This window comes from Myxocyprinus asiaticus, chromosome 42, assembly GCF_019703515.2.
Source record: "Myxocyprinus asiaticus isolate MX2 ecotype Aquarium Trade chromosome 42, UBuf_Myxa_2, whole genome shotgun sequence".
NCBI classification, from domain to species: Eukaryota; Metazoa; Chordata; class Actinopteri; order Cypriniformes; family Catostomidae; genus Myxocyprinus; species Myxocyprinus asiaticus.
In genome coordinates this window covers 19205559-19224012 of record NC_059385.1, presented here as the reverse complement: position 1 = coordinate 19224012, position 18454 = coordinate 19205559, and the positions used below count along the sequence as shown (strand labels likewise).

Genomic DNA, 18454 nt, shown 5'->3' with positions numbered 1-18454 from the left:
TTATGGATTAGTGTACATTTAAATATTTCACCTCAAGATGCGTCACAATGTTTGACGACAGTGACATCAAACATCATTGGTTTTTGTGTTTCTCGTTATTCACTTCAAACTTGCCACAATGCATCTTGAGATGCTTTATTTCAATGTACTTACCATTTTAGGAGCCCACTTACCTGTTAATTTTCATTGTATAGAAAACAGCAATGAAACAAAAAAATAGCAAAATTACTCCCTTTGTGTTCCACGAAAAAAAGGAAATCTACTGGTTTGAAATGACATATGAGTGAATAAACTATGACAAAAATGTCACTATTCCTTAAAATTTTATGCCAAGTTTTCAAAGAACTATTGTCAGTGCTTGCCCTCGGACTTTCTTATTTTACCAATAGTTAAAAGTGTGGCTACCCTAGATTATAAAAGAACAAACTCAATATCAAGCTAAAAGTAAAAGCAGAAAAGACTGCATTTCAAGAAAGTAAATCATATGTTTGTTTGTATATTGAAATGCTCTTTGCGTGTATTTGTTTTTTTTATTCACAATGAAAGTTGGGGCATAATTTGTGTTTCTGTACAGGAGACAGGGCTTACTGCCTCTGACTTGGCATCCCAGGAGTCTGTGGGCAGGGGGAGAAAACGACTGAGCGCAACCAAACACAGTAGCCGTCAACGCAGTCCCATTGAGCCGCACAGTAGCGCAGAGGGTAGGATTAGCGTTTATAATGGGAGAGATTGTACCGAATGGAGGAGTCCAGAGACCGGGTTAAAGAAACACAAGAGAGACCCTTCCTCTGAACCCACCTCTCAGGCCTCAGACAGGGGTCAAAGGGCACAAAGGTCAGAGAGGTCAGAAATGAAGAAGAGCAGACACTCTAAACACCATACTGGATTCAAATCCACCCACAAGAGCCCCCTCAGCAAGCTGGATACTGAACTCTTGAAACACATTCAGGCCAAGAGGAGGCACAGGGAACGTGTAAAGAGTAAAGAGAGAAAGGAGGAGGGAGAGCTGATACATGCAATGGAACGGATGGAGAAAAGACTGGAGGAAAGGAAAAATAAAAAAATGAGGGAAGGCAGAAAGGGACATGATAAGAAAAACACGCATCAAAAGTTGGGACTGATGAAGAGAAGAGCAAAAGAGGAAAAGAAAGCAGAGAGGAAATCAGGAACGCGTGAAGATAGGAAGAGTGAGATGCTACCTCAAAAACCAGCATCTCCTTATTTAGAAACTTCTGATCCTAATGATTCTGAACTTCTCCTGAATGACCCATTATCACTTCGTTTCCAACTCAGAGAAGAAGATGAAGAAGTCTCTCAACATACCTCAGGGTTAATCCCAACCTCTACATCTCCTATCAATAACAACCATTGTTCTCCATGCCAACCAACTCTAGCAGCCAATACTAAAGCCTTTGAGCTTGACGCTAAATCTGACTCAGTCTCAGAGCCTGACCATGTAGACACTAGTGATGATGACAGTGTAGATACAAAAGAAACCCAAATTGTTTGTGCATCCAAACCCACTGTTACCGATAAGCCGAAGGTTGGTGGAGAACAACCCATCAGTAGCAAGGAGGGTGTCCTGGGGAAAACAATGGTCCATCATGCTCCAGATCTCCTCCCAGCTCACTGCAGCTATAGCGAAGAGCTCCTAAGGTTGGATCCACCAACAAGCCCACCTGTTCTGAGCTGGCAGGGCTCACCGGTGTCAGATTTGGATGATGATGATGAAGATGGAAAAGAGGAAGATATGATTGGAGTACTTAGGAGGCCAGTGCTACAGCCCAGTCCAACACATTCATCACCGCTACGAGAAACAATGGAGATCAACACTGGGGTTGATTATTGCCATAGCGACCTGGTCAAGCTATACAGCCTCCCTGAGCCCTCAAAAGCAATGGAGACTGAGGAAGAGGACAACAAAAAGCGAGAGGGTGAGCAGAAAGATAGTAGTCCTGGAGCATCAAGCTCTCAGCCCAACATACCACACCTGCACCAAATGGACACATTTAAATCGCCAATCTCAGCAATGGGTAGCCATAGGTACACTTACAGGGGTGGGCCATTTGGTCGGCCTCCCCCTAGTGCTTTAGTGGGTGTGAAATACTCCTCATCTCTGTCCTTGGGTCCAGAGATCCGTCCTCCAGATCAGCACATCCCACCTGCGACATTTCCAACCCAGGATATCCCAGATCAGGTTACATCACCACTCATCCAGACCTCAGAGAAAGGCAAAGAGAGTGAAACCGAGGCAGAAGAGGAAGAAAGTGTGGAAACCAAATCAGAAGTAGTAGAAAGAGAGGCAACAGAGGCAGAAGAGGAAGAAAGACAGGAAACACATGCAGAAGAGGAAGAAAAAGAGGAAACAGAGGCAAAAGAGGAAGACAGAGAGGAAACTGAGGTCCACAAAATGGATAAAAAAAAGATCAAAGCAGTTGAATCATCTGAAGACCCAACCCGTACGTCACTAGAGGAGGAGCAGCATCTGATGTCTCCTGCCACCCTGCAGGCTAAACTAGCACATAGCTGTGAGCTACTGTTAAATCAAATCTCCAGTTCTGTGTCAAAGGGCATAAAAGTAAGCATGCCCAAGTCTACTGAGAAAGAATTGGAACTAGTCAGACAGAAAGACCAAGTGAGGAATCAAAAGAGGAAAAGTGGCATGACCGTGAAAGGAGAAGATCAGGAAAAGAGCAATAGAGGAGAGAATAAAAAGCGAAAGGTGAAGAATGAGGCTGAGATAAAGAGTGAACCTTCATCTCTGAACTCACCCCTATCATCATCACCTTCTGATGGTTCAGATAAGCAGCTAAAGGAGATCAGAAACAAACAGGTCATTCCAGACAATAAAATCTACAAGAAAGATGTAAAAGCAGAACCTAAAGAATTAGAGAGAGATAAAGGGATATATGTTAAAAATGAAAGAATCAAAGAAGACACAATAAAGGTGGAAACAGCAAGCACAATGGCAACCTCCATACCATCAACTACATCTACTGCAACCGACAGTCAAACCTCCTGTATTGTGAGTGCCTCTGGCAGACTTCCGCTACTGGACCGGGTCAATCTCCTAAAGTTCCAGGCATTGTCTAATATTCCACTAAAAGAGCTGAAGATTTGTTTGATCAAAGTGGAGAGCAGAGATCGGCAGACCTTCATTGCCTCAGAGATAGAGCAGATGAGTATCCCTCTCAAAGCCATCAACATCAGAAACACCGCCACTGAGGTCATACGAGCCTGCAAGTGAGTTCACATCTGACCTTTTGGTTTTAAAATGTTGTAATGAATCCAAATGATTGGATTCATTATAAGTGTGACTATTTTGAAGAATATGAACTATAGCTGCTTTTCCACCATCGGGCCGACTGGTTCTGAACATAGTGAGTAATAGTTCCAGTTTGCATTTGAGCACAGTCTGGTATGGTTCAGTTACAAACTGTTCTCACCACGGTTAGCTAACCGTACTCAACTGTGCTAGCGGAACACCAAACATAGTATGTGGCAACTCACGATTGGTCACTTGCCCTGTCAGCCCATTCTAATTCTGATTTGGCAGCACCACAGTGGACAAATGAAACCATAACCGTGCCAACGAGCCCGGATCGGTATGAAACGACACACAAACCGTTTGGCCCAGTGGTGGAAAAGCATCTCATTTCTCTTTTACTTTTGTTTTCTATGCCACTGCATTAACACGGACATTCTCCATTTCTGTGACAGAGGGGAGAACATCAAAAGTAAGTTTCGGGAGTCTTACCTGCTGCCTGCGTTCTCAGTGAAGCCTGTTCTGTCCAGTGAGACCCCCATTCCCAGAGAGAAGCTCAACCCTCCAACGCCAAGCATATATGTGAGTGCAAGCAAATCAATTCATAAAAAGCATAAGATATTAAAGCAATCTCTCTGCATGGACGTTAAACTGAAGCCCAAACCTGCCCCATAAACAAGATCCCATGACCTGAGCTGACTTGACTGGTACTGTCAAATTTAAAACCGAACCTGAAATCACGCACACTTTCTTTGGGAGTAGGCCCATATACACGGATGCACAGACTCAAAAGTAAAGGCATGTGTGAAAATTAAAAAATTATTTATATTAAAAATTATCTCTAAAAACTCAAAGTAACACAATAAACTAACCCAGTGGTTCTCAGTGTGTGGGGTGCGCCCCTGGGTGGGGGGGAGAGTTGGGGGAGGCATGCAGGTATTGTAAGGGGGGCATGGAAGACTGACCCATCCTCAAATCTCGTTCACATTCAACAAAAATAGTGATGAATGACGATACACACAAGAACCAATGTGCGCAATTTCTTTTCCTCTTCCTTGTTTAAACTTTCGCTTGGCACCGCATCCTGCGCGCAGCTCACAACAGACCAAAGCATTCATGGTGTCAGGTGCGCTGTGCTTATTTAAACAATGTCATTATCGCATGTGCGCCAGTTTCAAATAAGTGAAGAGGTGAATTAACAGTTAAATTTTGGCCTGTTACTCACATAACACTATCATTTGGCTTCAGAAGAATTTAAATCTAAGGCACAAGTGTTATGGATGACTTTTATTATGCTTTTATGTGTGCTTTCGGAGCTTGGACAGCAACAATCACAATCCGCTCATCCCTCAATCTTGTGTTTCACGTATGAAAAATTCATACTGGTTTTGAATGACGAGGGAGAGTAAATGATGGCAGAAAGGTCAGTTTTTATTAAAGTTTGTCAGTATCATTAATCAGGTGTAAATTTTTGTCCAGCGGTCCGGATCGCTACCAAAACAGCGCGTAAAAGGCACTGTCACGTGATACTTTTTTCAGCGCTGATCAGGATGCACCAATCACAGTCGTTTAATATTACTGGATGAGGATTTTGAAAATACTTTTATAGAGACTGTTGAAGCTTATTTCCATTCACAGGTATGAATCCTTGTAATTCTCAGTTTTTATTAAAAATATCTAGTGTAAAATGTCTCCAATGAGATATGAAACCTTCTGATAGTTAAATGCGGGAGAATGGAGGATTCGGTTTTCTGAGCGGCCAAGCGCCCCCTGTCTCATGTAATACAGCCATTGGCTGACAACAATTTGTATGTGTTCATGCCCATGGGTTGCTGAGAAAATGTAGTAAAACAAAAAAGAAATTAAGGTTTTTTTTTTTTTTTTCAAGTAACCATGAATAATTAACCATTTTCAAAGGGGGGCATGACCCAAAAAAAATTAGAACCACTGAACTAACCCAAGTCGTTACATTGTCGTGTCATTTCAGGCTTAGATTGGGTAGCAGACATCTAGTACATCAGTGTATTTAGGCTAATGAAACAATAACAATTTAAGATGTGCCACTTTGTTGGGTTCTGACTGTGTGTTTGCTTGTATTCCTAGCTGGAGAGTAAGAGAGATGCATTCTCTCCTGCACTACTGCAGTTCTGTACAGACCCAAAAAATGCTGTCACTGTCATCAGAGGATTGGCCGGATCCCTCCGTCTCAGTGAGTTAACACAGTAACACAAGCAGTCACAGACCAAAGACAATTAGAAAAACAAAACAGGAAGTAATAAATTTAAGAGTCGGACAACACTTTATCAGTAAAGACTCTGTCACAAGCTGTTTACAACTTTCCTAGAGTATCAAACAACAGTGTGAGCTCTGTTTAATTTGTACCAATTATTGAATTTCTAAACAGCCCTAAAATGCACTAAACAAAAGAAAAAACTAATTTCCTTATTCTGTTCTGTTTAGATCTGGGTCTGTTCTCCACTAAGTCGCTGGTGGAGGCTAATGCAGAGCATGCAGTGGAAGTGAGGACTCAGGTTCAGCAGCCAGCGGATGAGAACTGGAACCACTCGGGATCCGCCCAGACCTGGCCCTGTGAAAGCAGCAGATCTCACACCACCATCGCTAAATATGCACAGTACCAAGCATCCAGTTTCCAGGAGAGCTTACAGGTAAACTCCACTACCAAGAGTGCTCAAATGGTGTCAAAAAACAACACCCACCCTTAATTGGAGTCAGATCTGTTTAGTGTGGAGAATTCTCGATGGAAAAAAATGAGGGTGACATCATAACGTTCCGCTGCCAGCAAGATTCAGCCAGTCCCCCCAAAGCAATTCAACTGGCGAAAAATAACTTTTTATGGGTACTCTTTTCGGTGCCTGATTAGAAATGATAGAAAATCACTTCATGATGTGAGTAGTCTAAATAATGAAAATAAATGAATGTCTTTAAATAATATCTTTTGTGTTTTCAGTTAGTCTTCTGTTAGCTAGATAACAGATTTGCCTTCTTAGCTTAGCATAACGCTAACCGGTAAGTCTGCTAGTTTAGCGTGAAACTGAATAACCTGCTAGCTTAGCGCTAACTGATTATCTTGCTCTCCAAGCTGAATAACCTGCTTAGCATAAGGCTAAGTACTTACCCTGCTAGCATAGCACTAACTGGATAGTCTGCTAACTCAGTACTGCTTACTGATTATCCTGCTCTCCAAGCATTCCCTACAAAATGTATTAGCATAATCGTAGTAATATTTGGTGTAATTTGATCACTTCAATTGGCTATCCCTTGGGGTCTGAGTGGGGCTGGATTCTACAGGCAGACTAAATCTTGCATGTCACCACCTCACCCAGTGAAGTCATATTCAGAATTGAAGTGACAAATGATTATTTGAAATGTCCCTGTCCCTTCTCCTCCCCTCAGGGGAAGGGCATAGCAGTTTCATGGTGCTGAGGGTCCAGGCAATCGCCTGGAAATGGAGGCTAGGTACAAACTAAAGCACTCGTCGTCATAAATGCACCCACTCACTCAAAATAAACAAACCAAGTTTCTTTAATCTAAGGGTTTATTCTCTGTCTATATTTTAGGAAGAGAAAGACAGTGAAGATGAGGATGAGGAAGACAAATCAGAGAACAAAAATGTGACAAAATCCATCCTACAGGTCAACACTGGGTCTTCCACAACAACCACTACCACATACAGGTAAAGTCAGAAGTACCATGGTTCAACAATCACATAACAATAAACAATAGTAGCACAACTGGTGCTAGCAACACCAAGGTCCTGTGTTGCTTTGGATACAAGTGTCTTTATTTATGTTTGAGTATGTTCGTTCTGTAATTTGGAAGATGTTTTAGAATTTGTATTTTTGAAATGTGTTTTTTTTTTTTTTTACAGCTCGGAGCAGAAAGCTGTTGGGAAAATCATCAAATTTGGAACCAACATTGACTTGTCTGACCCAAAGAGGTGAGATATTCACTATTATATGACTGTTACATTAGTTAAAGCAAGTTGTGAAGGATTTTTATCTCAAATCATTCATAAAATATTTTTTGCTTAGTATTGCAGGGAGAGTGCTCTGTAGGTCTCTCTTTTTTTATGTGTGTAATTTTAAAGCTGCATTATGGAGCATTGCTCTCTAGTAGCATCTGTGGTTGAAACTTAAAATTGCAAACAATTTGTGGAAGAACACATTATGTGAGCTGTGTTTTTGCACTGCTCTTTTGCGCAACGGAATCTCATGATTTGAGCTTGCCTGGATATACCCTGTGTGTGGTCATGACTGGGAGATATTCATAGCTGGAGTCATAATGTGCTATATTCATGTTGATATTACGTTAGTCTATTAAACATTTAAAACCGAACATACTTGCAGCAACACTCGTATTTACATATTTTGAATGAATGAATGAATTTTCACTTACAGTGCTTTTCTGACACTACACTCAAAGCGCTTTTACATTGATAACAAACCACCATCAGTTACCAGCATATTTTAATATGATCATCCAAGTGTTTTATCTACTATTAATGTTTGTATTGAACTACACTTATCAGTTTAAGAGGTGAAGCTGGTGATATGGTTGATATGAGTTCAGTATATCTATATTATATTGTACAGCCATGGTACTCAACAGGCGGCCCACAAAACTACTTTTTGTGGCCTGCGTGATGTTGTCATCTCATCAAATTATTGAATGTTTATGAATTTTGAGGAGTCAATTGCCTAGAGCATTTACGGTAATTCTTATTTTTGATTAACTACAGAACCGTTATAGAGGAAAAGAAATGTCAAACGGATAAAAATAAATCCACGAATATAAAACTGATTATAAGCCACTTTATATAACATGAGTGCGGCATCAGTCTGCGCGCGCATTGATAGAAACAGTTTGTGCACGCTCTCAGTCACTTTAAACATGCAATTTATGCACTTTATACAGTCTGTCTTCAACACCTGCTTGTAACAGTGCAAGTCAACGAGTGTTGGGTGACGAACGAGCTCAACAGAGATACTGTCGTATATGCTTGTCGCGAACAGTTATAACAGGAAAAAAGGTTTATCCTGCAATAACGGAATTGTTCTTCTCCCAGATGCTTATTTTTTTAGTGATTTGTGTTATTACCTAAAAATAACTCTGAAAAGAGGGTAATAAATACATTGAAGTGCTTTTGGAGCTAGTTACAAAAGCACTCCAATGTATTTATTACAGTCTTTTCAGAGTTATTTTTAGGTAATAACACAAATCACTAAAAAATTAGCAGTTGTACAGTTTTGCTCAAAAGTTTGCATACCCTTGGAGAATTGGTAATATATATACCATTTTTAAAGAAAACATGAGTGAGCAGGCAAAACACATTTCTTTTATTTCTTATGGGATTCATATTCAACTGTAGGTTATAACAAAATGGCACAATCATAAAACAAAACATGGCAACAAAGAATAAAATGAAATGATCCCTGTTCAAAAGTCTGCATACCCTTAGTTCTTAATACTGTGTATTGCCCCCTTTAGCATCAATGACAGCGTGCAGTCTTTTGTAATAGTTGTCTATGAGGCCCCAATTCTTGTGGGTGGTATAGCTGCCCATTCGTCTTGGCAAAATGCCTCCAGGTCATGCAAAGTCTTTGGTCGTCTTGCATGAACCGCACGTTTGAGATCTCCCCAGAGTGGCTCGATGATATTAAGGTCAGGAGACTGTGATGGCCACTCCAGAACCTTCACCTTTTTCTGCTGTAACCACTGGAGGGTCAACTTGGCCTTGTGCTTAGGGTCATTGTCGTGCTGAAAAGTCCAAGAGCGTCCCATGCGCAGCTTTCATCCTGAAGAATACAAATTGTCTGCCAGTATTTTCTGATAACATACTGCATTCATCTTGCCATCAATTTTCACAAGATTCCCCGTGCCTTTAGAGCTCACACACCCCCAAAACATCAGTGAGCCACCACCATGCTTCACAGTGGGGATGGTTCTTTTCACTATAGGCCTTGTTGACCCCTCTCCAAACATATTGCTTATGGTTGTGACCATAAAGCTCTATTTTGGTCTCGTCACTCCAAATTACAGTGTGCCAGAACCTGTGAGGCATGTCAAGGTGTTGTTGGGCGTTTTTTTGTGGCATTGGCGCAGTAAAGGCTTCTATCTGGCAACTCGACCATGCAGCTCATTTTTGTTCAGTTATCGTCATATTGTGCTTCTTGAAACAACCACACTGTCTTTTTCCAGAGCAGCCTGTATTTCTCCTGAGGTTACCTGTGGGTTTTTCTTTGTATCACGAACAATTCTTCTGGCAATTGTGGCTGAAATCTTTCTTGGTCTACCTGACCTTGGCTTGGTATTGAGAGATCACCGAATTTTCCACTTTTTAATAAGTGATTGAACAGTACTGACTGGCATTTTCAAGGCTTTGGATATCTTTTTATATCCTTTTCCTTCTTTATAAAGTACCATTACCGTGTTACGCAGGTCTTTTGACAGTTCTTTTCTGCTCCCCATGGCTCAGTATCTAGCCTGCTCTGTGCATCCACATGAGAGCTAACAAACTCATTGACTATGTATACACAGACACTAATTGCAATTTAAACCTGTGTGTGTCACCTTGTGTGTCTGTAACAAGGCCAAACATTCAAGAGTATGTAAACTTTTGATCAGGGCCATTTGGGTGATTTCTGTTATCATTATGATTTAAAAAGGAGCCAAACAACTATGTGATAATAAATGGCTTCATATGATCACTATCCTTAAATAAAAGACAGTTTTTTTTCAAAATCAATGCCAAAATTTCACAATTTCTGCAAGGGTATGCAAACGTTTGAGCACAACTGTATACACACAGTATATCTATACATAATGTTTATTTTATTATTTTTAATTACATGTGTCTATGATGTATTAAATAGCATAGCATAGTCTGCTCGCCTCATTAATTTAAAAAAAAAAAAAAAATGTAAACATTTTTTAATAAAAAAATAAACTTAAAAAAAAAAAATGTGGCCCTCAAGGAAAAAGGGATACTGCTTTCCAGCCCCCCGGCTTTCAAATGTTGAGTACCCCTGTTGTACAGCCTCAGTTGATAATGCAAGTAAAGCATAATACAGTTATAGTATGTCTATGCATTGCACACAAAAACACTGTAAACTAAAAACATAAAACAAGGATTTAATAATGATGAAATATACTTTATTAAACAGGAAAATAATATGCAGAAATATGCAGTATAAAAATTACAATACTATGTATAATTAATCATTTCTTTAGCAAGTTATAATATATTGATGGTTACACACTAAACAAATAAATATGTACATTGCTGTGAAGTCCGTATTTTAAACAACTTGAGATGATTATACATTTCATGGGGAGCTACCTTATAGTAACTTGTACCTATAGTGGCTTTTAAACAGACTTGTAAACAGACAATCTGCTAAAAGGGCAGTAATAAAAGGACAATGTTTTAAAATACTCAGAAGTCATGAATATTAGTAAATATCTTACAGTAACTTCACCGGACAATGTAGATATATCGCGATCAGTTAGCACACAAGTATTGTTCGATTCATACAAGCATGACAACCAATACGATCTTCAACAACCCTACCAGAAAATGTATCCAAGCATAATAGCAAGTAAAGGACTTTGCCAAACAGTTAACAGATAAACATCCATACAGACTGCAGCAATGCTGTCCTGATTGTGACTGACTAAACTGAACAGCGTAGTTTCCCCAGCTGGAATACGTGACAGCCGGTACCTCTTTTCTGTGTTTACGGACATGATGTAATGACATAAGGATGAACAACATAAGCCTGCGATATGTGCCAAATCTGACCCGACAGCTCAAAATACAAATCATTTTGGTAAGCTTACTGTAGTGAATAGGGGTAAGGTAAGGACATTGTTTTTTTTTATTTTTATGTACTCAATCAATAATGCCATTTTGTTCATTTTTAACCAAAAAAATCTTCCGTATTGCAGCTGTAACTTGCATTAGTGTGAGTTTGAGGACTGTGGGTACTTGTGTACAGGTGGAAGCCACAGCTGCAGGAGCTGTTGAAGTTACCTGCGTTCATGCGTGTGTCCTCCAGCGGGAACATGCTGAGTCATGTTGGTCACACTATACTGGGCATGAACACAGTCCAGCTTTACATGAAAGTCCCTGGCAGCCGCACTCCAGGTCAGTGTACATATGTGTGCAAACATTTATGTGTGTGTATTACTTAAAGATCCACTCAGTAATTTTTAGAAGTATGTCATAGTATGGCTTACACTGACACCTAGTGGCCTGGATGCTGCATCATTCAAACACAGTAGTTTTCAGTTACCAATGCCATTGTAGAAATTCACTATGCAGAGTAAGCCAGGATTTATTTAATCCATGAGTGAAAGTGTCCAATAAGAGGGCAGTTACTGAGATAAAGCGAATAGTATTTAGATGGTCATGTGATTCTAACATGGCTGCCCCCATGAGGCGTTCCAGCTCCATGTAGAATAAAAGAGCTTGGATAAGGTTACTGATATGACTGAACTCTTCATCTCACGTGAGTGGTCATGATTTTATACTTATGTTTCAAAATTACTATTCATTTCTTTAGAAGTAAAACGTTTTAAATGAGGAAATAAATTACTGAGTGCACCTTTAACCCTAAGTTAAACCCTTTTTTTCTTTTTTTTTTTTCTCCCCTTTTCACCCCAATTTGGAATGCCCAATTCCCAGTGTGCTCTAGGTCCTCGTGGTGGCGTAGTGAATCTCAGTTGCCTCAGCGTCTGAGACCGTCAATCCACGCATCTTATCACGTGGCTTGTTGAGCATGTTACCGTGGAGACATAGCGCGTGTGGAGGCTTCACGCTATTCTCCGTGGCATCCACGCCCAACTCACCACGCCCCCACCGAGAGCGAGAACCACATTATAGCGACCACGAGAAGGTTACCACATGTGACTCTACCCTCCCTAGCAACCTTGCCAATTTGGTTGCTTAGGAGACCTGGCTGGAGTCACAGTTGATCTAAAATCTTAACCCTATCCTTAATCTGGAGTGTATTCATATCTTTGTGGAGACTTCCCTAACCTTAACCTTTAGCCATAATCTTTTTTTTAAATTTTTTTTTTACCCTAACCCTGAAATACATATTTTGGTGCTTTTTGATGTAAAAAAAAAATACATGATTTAATCTGTTTATGAACTTATTTTCCTCCTGGAGTACATTTGTCAAGTTTAACTGTCATTTCAGGACCTCTTCAGAAATTTGGTCCCCACAAAAATAGTAAAACTAACCCACACTCACACAATATTGTTATGTGTAGTCATAGAGCTTTTTAAAAACTGAGTCTGGCTTCCTCTCTCTAGGACATCAGGAAAATAATAATTTCTGTTCAGTGAACATCAACATTGGCCCTGGAGACTGTGAGTGGTTTGCTGTCCATGAACACTACTGGAAGGCCATCAGTGACTTCTGTGAAAAGTGAGTCTTGGATCACATGAACTCCTTATCATTTCAGATATTTGAATGGCTTCGCACAAAATTTAAGAGGATGAACATGTTAGAATTATATAATAGACATGACTATGTCATTAGTTGTCAGTTCAAGCCTTTTGGGAACTTCAGATTTGTGTTCCACATTCAGGAATAGCACTCAAGATTTAGAAAGTTTACTGATTTTCATCTTAATGTTACTGATACTGGATCATTTAGAAATGTATTGCTGAAGTGAAACACTTTTTTGTTTGTTAGGCATGGTGTGGACTATCTGACAGGTGCATGGTGGCCAGTTCTGGAGGACCTTTATCGTTCAAACATTCCAGTGTATCGTTTCATTCAGAGACCTGGAGACCTGGTGTGGATCAACGCTGGCACAGTGCACTGGGTTCAGGCCGTGGGATGGTGCAATAACATTGCATGGAATGTGGGTCCTTTAAATGGTAAGCCTGATCATGACGGTTGGGGGTGCCAAAGACTGCCCAAATGCCAAACTTTAAATATATTTGGCACATGGCATGACTTACTAATCTGTGTTTTCATTATGTGTCCATTGTCTTCCCCAGCCTATCAATACCAGCTGGCTCTTGAGCGCTTTGAGTGGAACGAGTTCAAGAAAGTCAAATCTATCGTTCCTATGATTCATGTGTCCTGGAACGTGGCCCGCACAATCAAGATCACAGACCCAAACACATTCAAGATGATTAAGTGAGGGTGGATTTAAGACATTTATGTACAGGCACTAGTTGTGCAGTCCTGAATTCAGGGTTCCCACGGTCATGAAAAACATTAAAATATGAGAACATGTTTTAATTGTGTTTACAAGCCAGGAAAAGTCATGGAAATTCAATGGTCAAAAGGTGTGGAAACCCTGAGAATTTAATTGAGAGTACCTTTAAAATTGCAATTAATTTCCAATATTGGATTCAATTTGAATTAATGCAGCATCTAAGTTGTGGAATTGTAATTCAAATTTGAATTTAAGGAAATAGAGTTAAAATGTAATGAAATGTACTAAATGAATAACTGAAGTATTTTTTAATTATACATTTCAATTTAGAGTATGAATTACCCATAAACATGTTAAAATACACATAACATATAGGGTATGTCCATAAACATTAGATGATGTTAAAGATCAATGTTTGAAATGCCACCTATATACATTTTTATTTAATTTCTATACATTTCATTATATTAAAGAAACTAATTTATTATATTCTATGGACCATCGTGGAGGAATACTCTGCTCTTATTTACCTCAAATCTTCAAAAAAAGGAGCCAAACAACATGAAGCAGACTTAAAAGATGGAAACACAGCAAAGTTATTTGTTCTTGCTAAATTGATTTAATAATAATAATAATAATAATAATTTCTTTGACTTAAATTCCTCTTCTTGTCATTCCAATTCAAATTTCAATCCAACATCCTGTGGAGCGTGTCCGATTCAATTCAAATTCCAACTCATGACTTAAAAGGGAGCCAGTTCTTAAATTCTTAATCTTGACAGGCACATTCTTTAAAACACAATTATTTAAGGCATTGAGACCTACTGCACTCTTGTTCAAACCGTTTCACAGTTCCCTCTCCTTGTTTCCTCTCTCAGACATTGTCTCCTCCAGTCCATCAAGCACATTCAGATTTTGAGGGACCAGCTGGTGTCTGTAGGGAAGAAGATCTCCTATCAAAGCAGGGTGAAGGATGAGCCAGCATACTACTGCAACGAGTGTGATGTGAGAACCACAAACACATCACTACAAAATACATCAATGGCAAATAATGTCCTGTCATGACACGTTGCTTGATCTTTAAATGTTTGTGACTGTGTGAACAGGTTGAGGTGTTTGACCTGCTGTTTGTGACCAGTGAGAGCAGCAGTAGAAAGACTTATGTAGTTCACTGTGAGGACTGTGCTCGGGGACGGAACCCCTGTCTAGCAGGTGTGGTGGTGCTGGAGCAGTACCGCATAGATGAGCTGATGAACACATACGATAACTTCACCCTGGTGAGACACTCTCACTCACACAGTACACAGAAACAAAGTTTTACATACAGTAGCTTGTAACACCATTCCTAACTTTGTATATCGTAAACAATAATGATAGACCGATATATATATATATATATATATATATATATATATATATATATATATATATATATATATATATATATATAGTGACCACAAATGAGACCCATATAGTCAATATTCAGTCAAAATAAAAATACACTTCTGTTTTTCAGTAAAGCGGACACAGTTAATGGCCAATGGCAATAATCTCAAAAATAGCAAATATTGGCCTATTATAACTGTGCCTGCTTGACTGATTAACAAAACAAACAAAAAATAATAATTTACATTTTTATTAAAAAATACAATCCCATAAATTTTAAGTATATGAGGCTCATTTGCGGCACTCAGTAATCATTTGAGAAATGTATAAATTAACTACACAATCAATTATAAATTGTGTAAACGTGGATAAATAAAGACTGATAATCAGTTATTTGAAAAATAAAAAAATAGGCCCATAAATTGAAAATACATTATTTGCTTTAGCGATTAATAATCAGAAATTACAAATAGAATAAAAAAATAGGATTTACACATTTCAGTTTCATTAAAAAATTCCATTAAACTAAACATTTAATTAAAAAAAAAAATTAAAAAATGAAATCTTTTCATTTAATTAATTTCAATTTGATGGTATTTTATGAGATTGAAATGCGTAAATCGTACAAATAGGCTAAAATATATTTTTTAGTGTATAATAAAATTGAAAATATGTATAGTAATTACGAGGTGATTGATAATTGCATTTTTAATTGGTTTTTCTTTTTTTTATTATATAATGTCCTATTATCAATTTCTCAATGAAACGGGAGGCACTTATATCCACTCATTTTGCATTTACTGTATGTGTTCTTCTCCTTAGGCTCCAGTTCCGTGCTCTCGGTGAGCTTGATGTCTGAAACTACACAGCCATAACCAAATCTCCCACCCCAAATCTCCTGCCCCAAAGCAGCGGCACAAACCTTTCGTTCTCCTTTTTCTTTTTTTCTTCTTCAAGACCACTACTGCAAACTTATAGAACAGTCAATCAAATTGCTGTTTACTTCACATTGTTTACAATATTATCAGCAGATGTCTCTCCAGCTCAGTCGTCTTCCCCTCAACCAGCTACTGATGGGACATCTGATTTAATCGTGTACCTTCGTATTACGTCTCTGATTATAGAATGACTAAAGTGGTGCTACATCATTGGACTCGAGCTAATTATGTATAACTTTGCTATCAGGTCATTTCATCCACAATGGATAACTGCTGTGAATCCCTTTTTTTTTTTTTAAATAGTCAACTTGCCGAACATGTGCATTAATTCAGGTACTGATGTAATTTACTTTTTTTATGCAAACGGAAGACGATTTCACCGGTCCAGTTATTCTGACTATGGTTTATCTGAGTGAGTGGTGCTTTGATACAACGTATAAACAGCAGGGGATTTATTTCTCGTGGAGCTGTTGACCATTGCAGTGGCATTAAGTTTTATTCTGTTGTTTTGGTCATGACATATTTACTACAAGTCTGATCTTTGTAAATGGTATTTGCATATTTGACTGGGTGCTATTTTTTTAAGTTGTCAAAGGTTTTCAGAAAAAGAAACTTTTTTAACAGTCTAGACTAACACCATTTTGGCCTTGTGATTTGCATTTAGACAAAAGGTGATTTCAAGGTATTTGATTAAGTAAACTCAGAGCATTAAAATATAAAGTACGGTATATATAACAGTTATTCCAAAAAATACGGGTTTAATCTTAAACTTATTTGATTGCATTTGTTTGGAAAACCTTGTGTGTGTTAAGTGATCTTTTTGTACATTTAAAAAAAAAAAATCATTCCTGCAAACTTGTGGCTTTTAAAGCATTTCTCAATACAATTTCTATCCTTTAATCAAATCATATATTCAAATCATTCTTTCTTTTTTTATTTATTTAGTTGTCTTTTTTTCTTTTGTATTTATTGATTGTTTGTGGTGCTGATGTGGTGAGGCTCACGGGGGAATGTTTGATTCAAAATGGTGCTGATCCCCCTCCTCCCGGGTCTCTCTGTCTGTAAAATGATCTGTAGGCTTGAAAACAAAAATATAAGTTAATCTCACAAGTTGGTGCTTAGAAAAGAGTCAGTACACTTTTATGAACTGAATGTCTTTGTACTGTATATTTAACACATTCAATTTGTTTGCTCTACTTTACATGAAGTACAGAGTATTGTGACACGTGTATGATTCCAGTCATTCTAGCTGTTATGATTATAATGACCTTTCTAATTTGTATCAATGATGATGAATTTCAGTGGGAGTTTTCAGATTTGCATTCCATCAATACCTCTCAAGAGTTTGTTTTCAGGTTCATTGCCATTTTTCGTTTGTTTTACTGTACAAAAAAAAAAAAAAACAAGTTAAATGAAAAGAAAGAACATTAAGGAACTGAGCCAGACTTGTCTAAAACATTTTGTGATTTTGTGTGTTATAACGGATATAATGATACCTATAATAAAAAATAAACTTTCTGATAAATTTACATCACTTTTTACTTTGAAGTTATTTCTGGATTGGAGGTTGTGTGTGGAATTGTATTAGAGGAAGGTTATAAACTCAGCAAAAAAAGAAACGTCCTCTCACTTTCAACTGCTTTTGTTTTCAGCAAACTTAACGTGTAAATATTTGAATGAACATAAAAAGATTCAACAACTAAGACATAAACTGAACAAGTTTCACAGACATGTGACTAACAGAAATGGAATAATGTGTCCCTGAACAAAGGGGGTGTCCCTAAAATCAAAAGTAACAGTCAGTATCTGGTGTGGCCACCAGCTGCATTAAGTACTGCAGTGCATCTACTCCTCATGGACTGCACAAGATTTGCCAGTTGTTACCCCACTCTTCCACCAAAGCACTTGCAAGTTCCCAGACATTTCTGGGGGGAATGGCCCTAGCCCTCACCCTCCGATCCAACAGGTCCCAGACGTGCTCAATGGATTGAGATCCGGGCTCTTCGCTGGCCATGGCAGAACACTGACATTCCTGTCTTGCAGGAAATCACGCACAGAACGAGCAGTATGGCTGGTGGCATTGTCATGTTGGAGGGTCATGTCAGGATGAGCCTGCAGGAAGGGTACCACATGAGGGAGGAGGATGTCTTCCCTGTAACGCACAGTGTTGAGACTGCCTGCAATGACAACAAGCTCAGTCCAATGATGCTGTGACACACCGCCCCAGAGCATGACGGACCCTCCAAATCGATCCCGCTCCAGAGTACAGGCCTCGGTGTAACGCTCATTCCTTCGACGATAAATGCGAGTTCGACCTTCACCCCTGGTGAGACAAAACTGTGACTCATTAGTGAAGAGCACTTTTTGCCAGTCCTGTCTTGTACAGCGAAGGTGGGTTTGTGCCCATAGGTGACGTTATTGCCGGTGATGTCTGCTAAGCACCTGCCTTACAACAGGCCTACAAGCCCTCAGTCCAGCCTCTCTCAGCCTATTGCGGACAGTCTGAGCACTGATGGAGGGATTCTGCGTTCCTGGTGTAACTCGGGCAGTTGTTGTTGCCATCCTGTACCTGTCCCGCAGGTGTGATATTCAGATGTACCGATCCTGTGCAGTTGTTGTTACACGTGGTCTGCCACTGCGAGGATGATCAGCTGTCCTTCCTGTC

At 39.1% G+C, this 18454-nt stretch overlaps 1 protein-coding gene across 6 annotated transcripts in view; it reads left to right on the top strand.

Moving 5' to 3' along the window:
- Positions 1 to 17318, top strand: part of kdm6bb (lysine (K)-specific demethylase 6B, b) — a 45606-nt gene extending 28288 nt beyond the window's left edge. For 4 of the 6 annotated variants that reach the window (XM_051683611.1, XM_051683610.1, XM_051683612.1 and 1 more), the window contains exons 9-21: positions 575 to 3243; positions 3721 to 3847; positions 5369 to 5474; positions 5726 to 5931; positions 6844 to 6959; positions 7155 to 7223; positions 11284 to 11432; positions 12606 to 12720; positions 12991 to 13178; positions 13302 to 13443; positions 14344 to 14470; positions 14572 to 14742; positions 15674 to 17318. In XM_051683611.1, coding sequence (XP_051539571.1) covers positions 575 to 3243; positions 3721 to 3847; positions 5369 to 5474; positions 5726 to 5931; positions 6844 to 6959; positions 7155 to 7223; positions 11284 to 11432; positions 12606 to 12720; positions 12991 to 13178; positions 13302 to 13443; positions 14344 to 14470; positions 14572 to 14742; positions 15674 to 15697 — 4209 coding nt within the window. In that variant the 3' untranslated portion in view covers positions 15698 to 17318. The other 2 variants (XM_051683613.1, XR_007895752.1) reach the window with 2 other exon arrangements.
- Positions 17319 to 18454: the final 1136 nt, after the last annotated feature.